This window comes from Ammodytes marinus, assembly GCF_949987685.1.
Source record: "Ammodytes marinus genome assembly, chromosome: 18".
NCBI classification, from domain to species: Eukaryota; Metazoa; Chordata; class Actinopteri; order Uranoscopiformes; family Ammodytidae; genus Ammodytes; species Ammodytes marinus.
The window spans coordinates 23,363,845-23,378,303 of record NC_137222.1 but is presented as its reverse complement, the minus strand read 5'-3'; the positions used below and the strand labels follow the sequence as shown (position 1 = coordinate 23,378,303).

The 14,459-nt window shown below is 40.2% G+C and overlaps 1 protein-coding gene across 1 annotated transcript; it reads right to left on the bottom strand.

The window, feature by feature from the left end:
• Positions 1-2,003: 2,003 nt before the first annotated feature.
• Positions 2,004-8,492, bottom strand: lyz (lysozyme; the record flags this gene model as incomplete). Its single annotated transcript, XM_080047017.1, has 8 exons — positions 2,004-2,070; positions 2,170-2,248; positions 2,760-2,918; positions 3,765-3,901; positions 6,886-6,900; positions 7,500-7,578; positions 7,702-7,860; positions 8,366-8,492. The coding sequence occupies 8 exons, from the start codon at positions 8,490-8,492 to the stop codon at positions 2,004-2,006; spliced, it is 822 nt and encodes a 273-aa protein (XP_079903143.1).
• Positions 8,493-14,459: the final 5,967 nt, after the last annotated feature.

Genomic DNA, 14,459 nt, shown 5'->3' with positions numbered 1-14,459 from the left:
AGCAGGTGATCGGCTCAACCATGTCATGTCTTTCTGCACTGATTCTCCCAAAAGTAAAGGACACAGTGAAGAACAGGTTGGTCAGCAGAAATAAAACTATATACTGGGCATTTAGGTTTTTGTGGCCTCACTAATGTCAGGTATGCATACTCATAAGACATGAAAAAGGTAACATGTCCGAAAACAAACCCCTGTAGGGGGGTCTGGGGGTCTCCCCCCCAGAATTTCTTTGTGATTTGAACATGTAAAATAAGCAATTTGGTGAACTCTGGCGAAGAGAATTAATGACAAAGAAAACTTTTATTTCAGTTCAAATACATAGTAAAATGAGCCAAACAAGTTAGTCAGCCAACCTTCTTGATTTTACCCATACAACGTGTGTAGGTATTTACTAAGAAAAATGTAAAAAAACGGTCAAATGGGAAAAACCAGCTTGTTGATAAAACTTTTTTTTCAAGTGAATGAGAGAGAAAAGGCATTAAATAAGATAGAAAATAACTTAGAGCCTCAAATCTATCGCACCAAATTCCCTTACAATAAACTATTAGGATTGTGGCAAACAGGATTTTCATTATGATTGCTACACAACCATCAATCAAACACATATCTCTCTCTCTGTCTCTCTCACTCTCTCTCTCTCACACACACACACACACACACACACACACAACTCAGTCGTGCGCTGCCTGGAACGGTGCACAATATGATAATAGTGGGAAACAGGTGAGTGTGTTGTTTGGGCGCTGACCTGCTAATCACTACACTACCATTCAAAAACTGTGAAAACAGCAATAGTCAAAAACTTGAGGTGACACGTTAATCTGCAGTGACAATCCGCGATTCGCGGCCGATAATCAGTGTGCATTAATCAATACAATCGGCCATATAAAACAAAGGTTGGCAAACTCTGTGTACGGTGTATTTATTCATTCAACCACTTTGAAAAGCTGTTTTGTACCCCCGAGAGCTTTCTTTTCTGCCTCTCCATCTGTAGGTCCCTGTCATCAGATGACAACATGATTCAAATGAAAGCTCTCGTGCTCCAGCGCGTGCTCGAGGGGGCGCGCACTGGAGCGCCTATAGGCGAAGGAGCGGGGGGTGCCTATCAGTGACGTGACTCTGTTATTGATCATATCATTTACACAAACGCTGTTAAATAAAGAAAAATGCTGACTCCAAATCATTTTCCCCCGATCGCTTTTGCGCCCCTCGAGTGCAGCGCCCCTATGCCCCGCATATAGTGCATACCCACTTTTTGCGCCACTGGTCCTTTGTTCAATCAATGGAATCAGTTCATAGCTATATTTGTTACCGTTCGTAGAGAGAAATAATCTAACCTGCGTAAAACCCACAAAGGATTGAAATGTACCTCAGTTTACTGCTTACTGTATATCGGAATAATTACAGAAGCTACGGTGACATTCAAGGACAAGAAGCTAGTTTCTAAAAATGGCATAATTCACCACTGCAAGTCTTTCGAAAATAATTAAAAATTGCTCTGTTTTGGTACCTGCCCTTAGTGGCCACTCGGTGAACTGCATATGTTGTCACTTCTGCATTGGATGCTTGTAGAACTCACTGTGGTTGGGGCTTGGGCCATACTGGCAAATGTAGGAATGATACAATGGAAATTCTGAAGTAATTTTAATAAAGAACATTTATTATAAACTCACAATGATATACTTACATTGATTTACTGTAACAAAATCATTGTGAAGTATGTGTATACCCTTTATAACAAAATCAAAAAAGTGCTTATTTACCACACAACAGTGGAACTCAGTATTTGAATCTGGTTTTAAACAGCAGATACAAACTGAAATCATCACACTTCCCTCCACTCTAAGCCTGTTTAATCAGGTATAGTATCAACTAAATACAGTGAATTCAAACAATCGTCCGAAGCTTCATTAGCTATGTGTTGTACTCCGGTCAGATCAGACATAAAGACAGACAGGAGAATTGTACTATGCCGATGACAGCATCCTGTTCCCATGTGTTGATTAAAGACCACATCCTGCCAGATAGGAGCTCAGGTCGCGGTTCTGGCAGTGATCGACCCAGCCATACCTGAAACCAGAAAGACAAAAACATAACTCATCTGTCCTCATGGAGCTTTTGGGCAGCAAAACAAATTCTGATCACATGGGTCACATGATCAGTTCTTACCAGGCTGCCATGCCTTTAGGATCCCTAACCACACGTTTGGCACAAGTGATCGCTACAGAGACGTCATCGGTCAGAAGCTCTGTGACAACACAAGGGACATCTTGATTACAGTGGTCATTTGTTGAGTGGAAATGAATGGAATTTTAAGCAAAGCATGCTTATTTTATTGATTTAACCTTTATGTATACAAGTCATCTCATTGAGACACATGAGGTCTCATTCTCCAAGAGAGACACCTGGTCATACAGCAATAGAACAACACAAAGACACAGCTCAACTGAAAGAAGTAGTCTTTCCAAAGGTCGATGATGGTCATTTCACCCAGTGGATATTAAATAACATTAATAAACTTTATTCATAAAGCACCTTTCCTAACAATGTACACTTTGCTTAACACACATCAAAACATAAACCAGATGAATTAGAAACAGTAAAATAAAATCAGATTAAGACAAAGCAACTTCAACTAACAGTTAATTAAAGTACCCCTATTGTTACCACTGTGTTTGTCGGTGCTTGGTAAGTGGTGTAACCTGAGTTTTCATGGAAGTCTGCCTACAGCTGCCTGTAACATGTGGTTCATTACTGACCGCTGCACTTGATGTTGCATCCGTTTGCTGTTCGGAAGGAGCCATCGTCACACCACCAGCGGTTGTTGATCTGAAAGATTCCAAAGTCAGTGGATCTGTCACGGTTGTGGTTGATAGCTGCAGTGTTGTAGCCAGACTCCCACTGGCACAGGCAAACCCCTACCAAAGGAAACAGGACAGACCCACATTTAGACAAGTTAAAAGCCATACTTAAGACTTACGTGGACTGGTTCTCTATTTTTCACATGTTGCGCTCTCGTGGTGACAGGTACCCCTTTTCCATCAACAGAAACCAGGTTGCAGTTCCGGTTGAAACCAGTTTGTTTTTCCACAAGCTAGAGAGCCACGTCATGAAGTCTATGAACGTCTGCGCTCTCTTGGCTATCGTAGCGCTAAATTTAAGAACAACAACAACAGTGGCGGTTACATCGTACACGGGTTGCCTCTGGCTTAGCTTTGTTAACCAAACACAACCTATCCAGCGTATTTGCGCTGGTTGTTGCTGGATCATTTGGGAATTATGTTTTCATAAATTCTCATAGTAGTGGTGCTTTTGAATATGGCGGGTATGAAGTTGGCAGTTGGTGTGGATTGGTCAGGATAATCCCTCCCGCGGCCTGTGATGTTAGCGGTACAAACTCTAAAACGGCACCAGTTTTTCTGCTTTTTTCCGGCTCTCTGGCAGTGGAAAACCAAAGAACTGGTTCCCGGTTATGCCTCTGCTCAGAACTGGCCCAGATTTTCCGTTTGTGGAAAAGGGGTAAGAGACACAAAGCTAAAAGTATGTGTACTTTGTTGTGCACAAGTAGTCGCTCGGCCTGAAATATGGAAAATGTTTCTACTGACCAAGGAGACATTACAGACAAGTCAAACAAACTTCTACAAATTAATATTAACAAAATGTACACTACTTAACAAAATGTGGTCCAGCCATATACTAGGTATTGACTTAGTCTTGGTGGTTTCCTAAATACACTTTCTGCAAATTGACAGGCTGGTACTCACAGTCTGCTAGGCTGTAGCCACGGTAGCCATCCATACCATTGATCCACAACGTTCGTGCCCAATCACAGCGGTCAAAGACTTTAGCGCTGGCCAAAGACACCAAGAGCAGGAGAACCAGACTCCTCATGATGGACACTCTGAAGGATCTAATGTGTCCTCAGCTCCTGCTAAATGTCCTTTTACAGCCCAATAGCTCAGCTGAAACTGCTGCGCCTGCTTTACTACAAACTCCTCCTTTTCTTTGAATGTCGTACAGTTTCAACAAAGCTGTTCGAAACTGGTTGATATTTAACTTTTCACTCTGTTTGAATCAGGGTTTTGATTTTGAACTTTGAGTTGTTGTCATTTTTCAGACGGACAGTGTTATCAGTGTGATGGTCGACTAAAGGAAAAGCTAATGGTTGTTAAAGATGGTTGTATAGCCTCTGTATGATGTAAAAAAACTAGGGCTGTCAAAATTAACGCGTTAACGCAGGGTGATTAATTTCTATCGCAATTAACGCATGTGCAGAATGATCCGCCCCGTGCATCCCACCGGCTCTGTACTACAGTCACTCTAAGTTGTGGCTGACCCAGGATCAGTGGCTGCGCGCAGCCAAACATAACAGCACGCTAGCCCATGCCGTGTTTTAAACTGCTAACGGTCACGTCTGTGTCGGGGGCATAGATAGGCCTAGTATATAAAATCAACTGCCGCGGGTGACAGTTGATGTCGGGAGCAACAGGAGGAGAACCATTGTCCGCTCTGTTCAGAGCCCGCGAGGACACAAACGTCTGCAGTTTTCAGAGGTGTGTGTGAGTAGATATCAACATAACGTCGGCTTCCTGGTACAAATGAACAGTCCCCTACGACGTGGTCGCGCGTAAACACACACACACACACACACACACACACACACACACACACACACACACACACACACTGCCGCGGGTGACAGTTGATGTCGGGAGCAACACTACAGGAGGAGAAACATTGTCCGCTCTGTTCAGAGCCCGCGAGGACACAAACGTCTGCAGTTTTCAGAGGTGTGTGTGAGTAGACATCAACATAACGTCGGCTTCCTGGTACAAATGAACAGTCCCCTACGACGTGGTTGCGCGTAAACACACACACACACACACACACACACACACACACACACACACACACACACCGCAGACTGTAATCAAGTTGTATTCAAGAATGCACAACCTATAGATTCACAAAATAAATGCCATTATATAGCCTATATTTGTCCAAAGACATAGTAAAGAGACAGACCAATTGAATTATGGTGTGGTAGGTATTTTAGTTTGATTTAAAGTATTAAAACCATCATTTGGATTTTCAATTAATAAAACATACTAATTTTAATTGTACATATCCACCTTCTGTCCTTTATGTTTCCGTTCATACAACAATATACAGAGAAAATTCGAATTTTTCGGGCATATTTCAATTGGTAAAATTAATCGTGATTAATCCACAGAATCCTGTGATTAATCTGATTAAAAATTGTAATCGTTTGACAGCCCTAAAAAAACAATATAAATACCTTGATAGAAAAAAAGATGGTTGTACAGGAGAACAATACAGACGCTTTCAGACTATGTTTAGTCAAATAAACACCTATTTACATTTTGGACCTTTGATTTCTACTAGTCTGAAAGAAGACGTGTTATGGAAGCAAATTAGAAAAATAATCATAAAATTGACCAGTGCTTGGAAAAACAATATTTTTGTCTGCAATGTCTCGTTTTAAAGCTAGAGTCCGTATCTTCTGTTGCCCCCATGAGGAATTCTGAGTAATTACAGCAACACTGCCGGCTCATCTACATGAGGTGAGCCTTCAGTGGTCGCACACTTCTTGGGCGCTTTTGGGATTTTTATGAGCTCCTGCACCAGTTTTAGGGGGCGAAACCAGTTTGTAAACAATGACATACTGAGAAATACAGAGGGGTTTTTGTGGAGCTGATAGGCTTAATCAACTTTGTGCCAACTCCTTTGGTGATGGCTTGGATGTGACAGACATCCATTCATATGGAAAAAGTTACGCACTGTAGCTTTAAAGCCGATGATTAAAATCGTTTAACAATGGCCAAATTCATGGTTTCAGTTTCAAAGCACATAGCAAAGGGCTTGTTGGGTCTCATGCTAAAATGGAACTTCATTGAAATAATGCACAGTATATTATTCATAATTAAATAGTTTGTTCAGTATAAGACATGCCAAAGTTTATATATTCTGATATGAAATAATACTATCAGTTATTACTGTGTTACTCCTAATAGCCAATAAGCGTGTTTTTCTCACCCAGATTTATATTTGTGAAGGACAACCTTACGTTAACTCAGTGAATATTTGCTGGTTTAATTTCTACAGCTATCAGTGAGGCTTTCCTGCAATCATTTCAATGAGGTCTGAGTTTGAACATATACCAATAAAGGTGCTGAGAGTAACTTTTAAATATTTCTAAAAGTCTAATTTTTCATCATAAATTACATGTTACAGCAAACGAGACCATCAGTGCATAGAATGCTTAATTTATAGTTTTTCTTCATGCTTTTGTCATGGCTAGGCCAAGCCCCAACCACAGCGAGTTCTACCAGCATCCAATATGGAAGTGACTAAAAAATGCAGTATGCATTTTGCATGCAGTGGCAACTAAGGGCAGGTACCAAAACAGAGCAATTTCTCATTGACTCCCATGTTAAATATGCCGCTTTCACAGCATTATTAAAACTATTTAAGGCCTGGTACAAAAAAACATTCTAGTCTGTTTGTTTAGGTCATATCTCAATGGCAACACTGTGGGGGGTGATTTTTTTTTGGACCAGGCTAGTTTTTATTCTATTGAAGTTTCAAATTTACGAATAATTAGGGGCGCAGCCTCTTGAGTGACAGCTAGCCACCCGCTGGCCCTCACTTCACCTCGGAGGTATACGTCAGCTAGATGGGCATATCTCCCTCCCCAAACGTCACATCAATTCCCTTTTTTGGTAAGAGGAAATGAGGCAGAGTAAAAATCTTGACAAGATGGCGACGCGCATAGGCCAGGACAATTGGATGCAGTTGAAATAACTGAGGTCAGCCCGGATGCTACATCCATTTTATGTACTATCTACTATGGGCTACGCTCACCCAGCAACATCTATACTAGCATGTACAATAACATGTGTTTTAATTATTACTCTCACTTTGATTTATTTATTAGATTCAGGATTCTTTATTTGTCATATGCGGAACAATTACAGCAGCAGTCAATGGTAATTAAGTTATTGGGTCCTCGGCTCCCTACCACAATCCAATATAAAAGAAGAAAATGTATAGGGAAAAAAACACAAAAGTGAAGGGAGCAACCTCAGACCTAAAAAAACATAAAATAGTGCAAAGAAATAGTGCAAATAAAATTGAAGTGTAGCGATAAGATGAAATATATACTAAATATATTCTATGCTACAAACCAGGCAAAGACACACCTGGCAACAGTGAATTGAAGTGTTAAGTACTATATTGACGGCATGAATAATTAATACATAAAATATAGGAGAATTTTGATATGCGGATGACAGCATCCTGTTCCCATGTGTTGATTAAAGGCCACATCCTGCCAGATAGGGGCTCAGGTCACGGTTCTGGCAGTGATCGATCCAGCCGTACCTGAAACCAGAAGGACAGACGTAACTCATCTCGCCACATGGATGTTTTTGCAGTTAAGAAATCCTGTGTATATCAGCCCAAGGATCAGATCTTACCAGGCTTTTATGCCTAGAGGGTCCCGAACTACACGCTTGGCGCAGGTTATCGCCACGCTGACGTCATCTTTCTGAAGTTCTGGGTCAAACACAAGGAAAATCTGGATTACAGTAGTTAAAAATAAAAAATGGTGGCAGTGTACAACTGAGTATTCATGGAAGTCTGTCCACAGCTGCCTGTAACATGTGGTTCATTACTGACCGCTGCACTTGATGTTGCATCCGTTTTCTGTTCGGAAGGAGCCATCGTCACACCACCAGCGGTTGTTGATCTGGAAGATTCCAAAGTCAGTGGATCTGTCACGGTTGTGGTTGATGGCTGCAGTGTTGTAGCCAGACTCCCACTGGGTCAGACAAACCCCTGCAAAGTAAACAGGACAGACCCACATTTAGAATACTGTATGTGTTAAGGCTCCTGGCTTTAGCATTATATTAAACCTCAACCAATTCTTCAAAGCAAATAAGAATATTTCCCAAAATCTCGTCAGTTTTTCTTGAAGAACTGCCAACCTCAAATTAACATCATACTGTACGAGGTGATATATTCCTACTAAATTTCATGTTCACGCATTAATTACACAACTTAATTTGATGTAATTATTGATTTTCATATTGTACCAAAATGAATGGAAACCAATGGTTTTAAAAAGGAGCTTGAAGAGGTGGGAATAAGTGAGGTCTATGACTTTGTACTATGCATACAGTATGTAAGAAAACAAGGGATATGTAACATGAAGTGAATAGGCTGATATTCTCCTCAGGACGTATTTTAAGTTTCTTTTAATGATAATGAATAGAAAAGCATGTAAATGACAGTTTTTTTTAGCTATAAAATACAATATCCGCATATTCACAGGCATACTCACAGTCGGCCAGGCTGACGTCACGGTAGCCATCCATACCATGACTCTTCAACGTTCGTGCCCAATCACAGCGGTCAAAGACTTTAGCGCTGGCCAAAGACACCAAGAGCAGGAGAACCAGACTCCTCATGATGGACACTCTGAAGGATCTAATGTGTCCTCAGCTCCTGCTAAATGTCTCTTTACAGCCCAATAGCTCAGCTGAAACTGCTGCGCCTGCTTTACTACAAACTCCTCCTTTTCTTTGAATGTCGTACAGTTTCAACAAAGCTGTTAGAAACTGGTTGATATTTAACTTTTCACTCTGTTTGAATCAGGGTTTTGATTTTGAACTTTGAGATATTGTCTTTTCAAAGGACTATGTTATCAGTGTGATGGTGGTCGACTAGCTGAACTCTATGCAGAGCGGATCAATGAAAAACTTGTGTGGCAGCCATGAAAAAAAAATATTCCCGTTTCCCTCATAGTTTGTAGTAAATGTTAATGAAGAATGAAATGAGTTCAAGGTGGATTCAGCGATTCGGAAGAAAGTTTGTTTTGTCAGAGTAAGTGAATATCTCCTCATAATCCGCTAACTGTACCTGTGTGTGTGCGCTGAAAAAAAGTCCAGTGCCTAGGCTCTGTAAATGGGCATGTTGCTAGCTACAGTGGGGCCCTTTTTTATACCTGTTTACAGAGCCTAGGCTGTGTATTAACACCTTAAGTTGCCAAAATAGTGAGTTTTAGAGTTGGAGGGTGTGTGAAACCCCTCAAATACAAAAGGATAGATGTGACTTTTGGAAAGCTTCTGATGAGTAATGTAACTAATTTTGCTGTAATAAATAAATAAGTATTGAATTACTTTTTCAATTAGTAGTTTGGATTGACTTTATTGATTACGCTATTCAAGTATCTTGCCTGAAACAGTGCATAACAAAAACTAAATGGGTACGCTTTGGTGATGCTCAAAACATGAGGTCAAAAACTCACCTGCAAACCTTTAAGAACCTGATTTAAATAAAAGGGCCTGCAGACTGTCACTTGCACCTATATTAATATTTCACTTAATCAATAACTTCCAGTCTGTGTATCAGAAACTAATCATTAGTGCTTTAATCCCAGTCACTCAGGAACTTTTCAATAACTATCTAGTCGTGACTCATATGTTTTTAATTTGTTTCTCAGTAACCTACAATTGTGCATATCTTATTGTAAAGTATTACCAAGTAAAATAAAGCCACCATGACTCAGCACTGATACTGAGGCAAAAGTGAAACCTTTCGTAATGTTTGTTCAAACTTGCCAACAGTTAAAACAAACAACATGCTGAATAAACATGATGAAAATTAGAGTTAGGGTTAGTGTAAGGGTTGGGGTTAGGCATTTAGTTGTTATGCTTAGCGCTAAATTAAGGGACTAGGGAATGTATCATGTCAAACGGTCCTCATAAAAAGTACAACCCCAATCCTGAAAAAGTTGGGACGAATACGTAAAATGGGAATCAAAAAGAATGTGATAATTTCCTATTCCTTTTCGACATTTATTCAATAAATAACAGTACAAATACGTCATTTCATACATTTTACATGTCATACATCATATGTATTTGTTTAAACTGATAAACCTGGGAACTGAGGACTTTAATTGTTGACATTTTTAAAGCTAAATGATCTCCCATTCTTGCTTGAAATACATCTTCAGATGCTCAACATTCCGGGGTCTCCATTGTGATATTTTTTTGCTTCATAAAGCACCTTATCTTTTCAATGGGAGACAGGTATGGACTGTAGACAGGCCAGTCTAGTACCAGCACTCTGTTCCTACTTAGCCAAGCTGTATCAAGATGTGCAGAATGTGGCTCTATATTGTCTTCATTAAATAAGAAGGGACGTCCCTGAAATAGACGTTGTCTGGATGGCAGCATGTAGCTCCAAAACCTGTATGTACTTTTCAGCATTAATAGTGCCTTCATAGATGTGCAAGTTACCCATGCCACGGACACTAACCCACCCCCATACCATCACAGACACTGGCTTTACAACTTTGTATTGGTAACAATCTGGATGGTCCTTTTCCTCTGGAGCCCGGAGGACACAACGTCCATGATTTACAAAAATGATTTGAAATGTAGACTCGTCAGACCACAGCACACTGTTCCACTTTGCGTCAGTTCATCTCAGATGAGCCCAGGCCCAGAGAAGTCTGCAGCATTTCTGGATGTTGTTAATATGGCTTTCACTTTGCATGGTAGAATCTTATCTCACATTTGTTGATGTAGTGACAAAGTTTGTATACCGACAATGGTTTTCTGAAGTGTTCCATGGCCCATGTAGTGATATCCTTTATAAGATCATATCATTTTTTTAATATAATCTTTCTGGCATCTTACATTAACAGGAATGTTGTTTGTAACCTGTTGGACTGTTTTCCTCTGCAGTGGTGAGACCGTTATTGCTTGTGAAGACTGAATCTTTACAGGATGCCCCTTTATAACCATTCATGATAGTATCACCTGTTATCAGTTAACCTGTTTATGTGAGTAATGTTCCAAACAGGTATTATTTAACATTCTACAGCTTTCCCAATCTTTTAACGCCCCTGTCCCAACTTTTTTGAAACGTGTTGCAATTTTTAAATGTTAAATTTGTGTATATATTTACAAAAAAACAATAAAGTTTCTGTATATTATGTACTGTAATTTATTGAATACATGTCGAAAAGGATTCGAAAATTATCACATTCTGTTTTGTTCACATTGTACATAACTTCCCAACTTTTTCGGAATTGGGGTTGTAGATGTACAAACGTGTGTGTGTTAGAACAAACACTGTGCAGAGTTCTGCCACTGTTTACTGAATAGAAAAACGGGTCTTTATTAAATCAAGACCAAGACAAGGCCAATAATTCATAATTTCAATTCCACTTTCATCAGCTTGAATTACTATGAGTCACACTGTTCGTTCTCAACACAAAAATAACAGGAGCTGCCAGTCACCGTTGGTTCCAATTTGATGCATGTTTATCATACAGAGCTGTAATCACACTCAAAATGAGAGTTCCCAAACTCCATTTAACTGCACTAACTTTCTCTATTTCCTGGGCTTGCGCTGTTGTTTTCAGACAATTCTTCATCAAAACGTACTCTCCACTCTGTCTCATCTCATCTCAAACACGAATCACAGGCAGATAACGCAATTAATCAGCCGGCCCGAGCCTAGGCTAGTCGGATCTATTAAGCTGAACACAGAGCGGTGGGAGTCACAGCCCTAAGGAGGAGGTGCTGAAAACAGAGTAAACAATGATGAAGCATGGCTAGATGCAGCTGTGAATTGCTAAAAGCTTTTCTTCACAGTTCTGCACCGAGAGACAAAAGACTTTGCCTATCGAGCCACTGTTCAAATTAACTCGTCAGTATAAAAGATAACAAGTTGAGTCAGTTAACTGTTACTGCAGCCCCGGAATCACAGGGGTTCTCTCAGAGGGCTTTAAAAGGTGGAGTCTGCCATTCAGGAGAATTCCTATTGTCAAAATCACTTTTTGGCAAAGTTGGTGAATATATCTCCTCACAATCCACACAGCCTGTCTGTACTATGAGTGTGCTGAAAGAATGTCCAGTGTCAATACACAGCCTAGGCTCTGTAAACGGGCATGTTGCTAGATACGGTGGGCCCATACTTGCCAACCCTCCTGATTTTTCCCGGGAGAGTCCCGATTATTCACTATCCTCTCCCGTTTTCCTCTCGTGGTTAAAAAACTCCCGCATTTCTCACGATTTCCTACAAGATTTCAGACATTTCTCCCCACTGTCGTTATCACAGCAAACGTTTCCATGGTAACAGCGGGCTCCACCAATTAGAAATGTCTCTCTGTTGCTCTAGGATAGTGTAGTTCTTCTACCTGAGCTTGTGAATAAATCCTCGGGGGAAATGGACATTAAGTAATATTAAATATTTAAAATCACAAACAGGAGACAAAATAATAATGCACTCATGTGTTACTTCTAAATATAGCCATTACATAATGTGGTAGTAGCTTGATTTATTTGAAGCTAATGTACTTGCTTGACAGATTATAGGCTGTGTATTAAGGTGTAATTGTAGCAAGAGTCTTTAGCACATGTAACTGCAGATTTTGAATGCGTCCACAAAAGTCACTAATGTGTAACAGTAAATTTGAAGTCGTAAATATTTATTTTGCACGTGTACTTTAAAGTCACAAATGTGTAACAGTAAATTTGTTGTAAGTTGTAAATATTTTTACTAGCATCGTTAACACAAAATAGGGGCTAGGAGTTCACAAGTCCTTTGTTACAGGTGCACAGATCCTATCCTGTGCATCACAACTTCAAAGAGTCATGCACTTTGCTACAATCACTGCAGCAAAACTCATTTGCACACCCGTGTTTCATAATTCGAGAACATACCCAACATTTGTGCATTCGTAAACCCAAATGTGAACTAATGCATCAGAAGTTGCACATCTGTGAAAAATGTCCTCACAAATAAAATGATATGCCACATTAAAATTCTCAAATGTAATTTATCGAATTCAAATACAGTAATTCAAAATGATGTAGAGATGCACACATTCAGTTCCCGAGGAAGAGCAATCGAGTGCCAGGATCATGCCAGCCTGGAAATCCAGACCCTCATCTAGATCAATATAGGGTCTGGCCACGATCAATACACCTTCCCAACTCAAGGGTGCCAAGTCTCATTCTTTGGCCGTGAGACACACGCAAACCAACCCGTTCACACTCTCACACGCCACACCTCAAATTTCTCACGCAAAGAAATTAATCCGCAAAATAACATTTGTTTTGCGGGACTTTTATTTTCAAATTCTTATTTAGAAAAGCTGACAGACATGAGTGCCGTGACTTCCTCTTTCTGAACGCGCATTAACGTTATGCTTTGATGTGCACTGTGCATTCGAAGCGGGAGGCGAGCCCCCTACCTATACCTTCTCTTCTGAGGTGTGTGTTGATAGCCTGCCAAGTTACCGCTGATAAGAATTGTGTCCCTGCCGGCCGGTGAGCGTGCGTGCATCAAACATATTAACCCTTTAATTTCACTCAAGTAAATTCAGAAGATCTTTGGATCGTTTTGTATTGTTTTTTGGTAATTTAGTTTGAAAATTAGGTTTGCAAAGTAACAAATGGCTCATCCGCCAATAAAAATGCTTTTATTCTTCTGTGTAATGAACTGTAGCCTATGTATTGCACATTTATAGCACTTTTCATAACACAAATCAAGGTAGCCTAAGAGGAGGAACCAAGTAACCCAGATGTTTTATTTTAGCCTAGTAGTTTGCATTTTTTTTTCTTTGAATAAAGCCTAATGCTGGTAAAATACCATACTCAATAGACATGATATAGAATAATTAACTTTATTACAGTTTAACCAAATGTTTTAACAATAGGCTACAGGGGATATTTGAAAGCACTACACATGAATTGAATGCTATTCAATAACATTTGTGTCAGCGAAACCGTGAATGTTCTCTTTTACTTTACATAAAAATGAATGCAGAAAAGGCACACATTGCTTCATAAAAATTCACCAGAATGCAGGAAATTAATAGCCTGGAAATCCATACCCTGATATCTTGAACGACAGAGGGTCTGGCCACGATCGATAGTAATTTCCAACTCAAGGGGCGGCTCCTACTCGTGCATTTCAAATGCCACTGCACGCAGTTGGATAGCACTAGAACCAATCAGAGCGATGCACATGGTGACGTAAGCCCCGTTCGTTTAGCGAACAACTGTTAAACTGTTAAATTAAACGTTTGCCGTTGTCGGTCGGCAAAACAGAACATTCCACTTACTTGCTAATGAAAGATTTCAGTGCCGTCCAAATCGTTAAGGGTCGAGGCCAAAGCAGTCTCAAACTCACACAACATATCCGCAGCCATCTTTGATGTTTACTATCACGGCTTCGACGTCGCATGCACGTCACTGTCGTCATTCGGTTACGTCGTCCCCAGAGTACCATATAAAGGGCTCTGGCGCGCCCATATTAGATAGAACCAATTGAAACGTGAGACCCAGATTTCTGGTCTTCTTGATAAAGCTTCAACGGAGCGTGGCCAGACCAACAGGCACAGCAAATTTAAT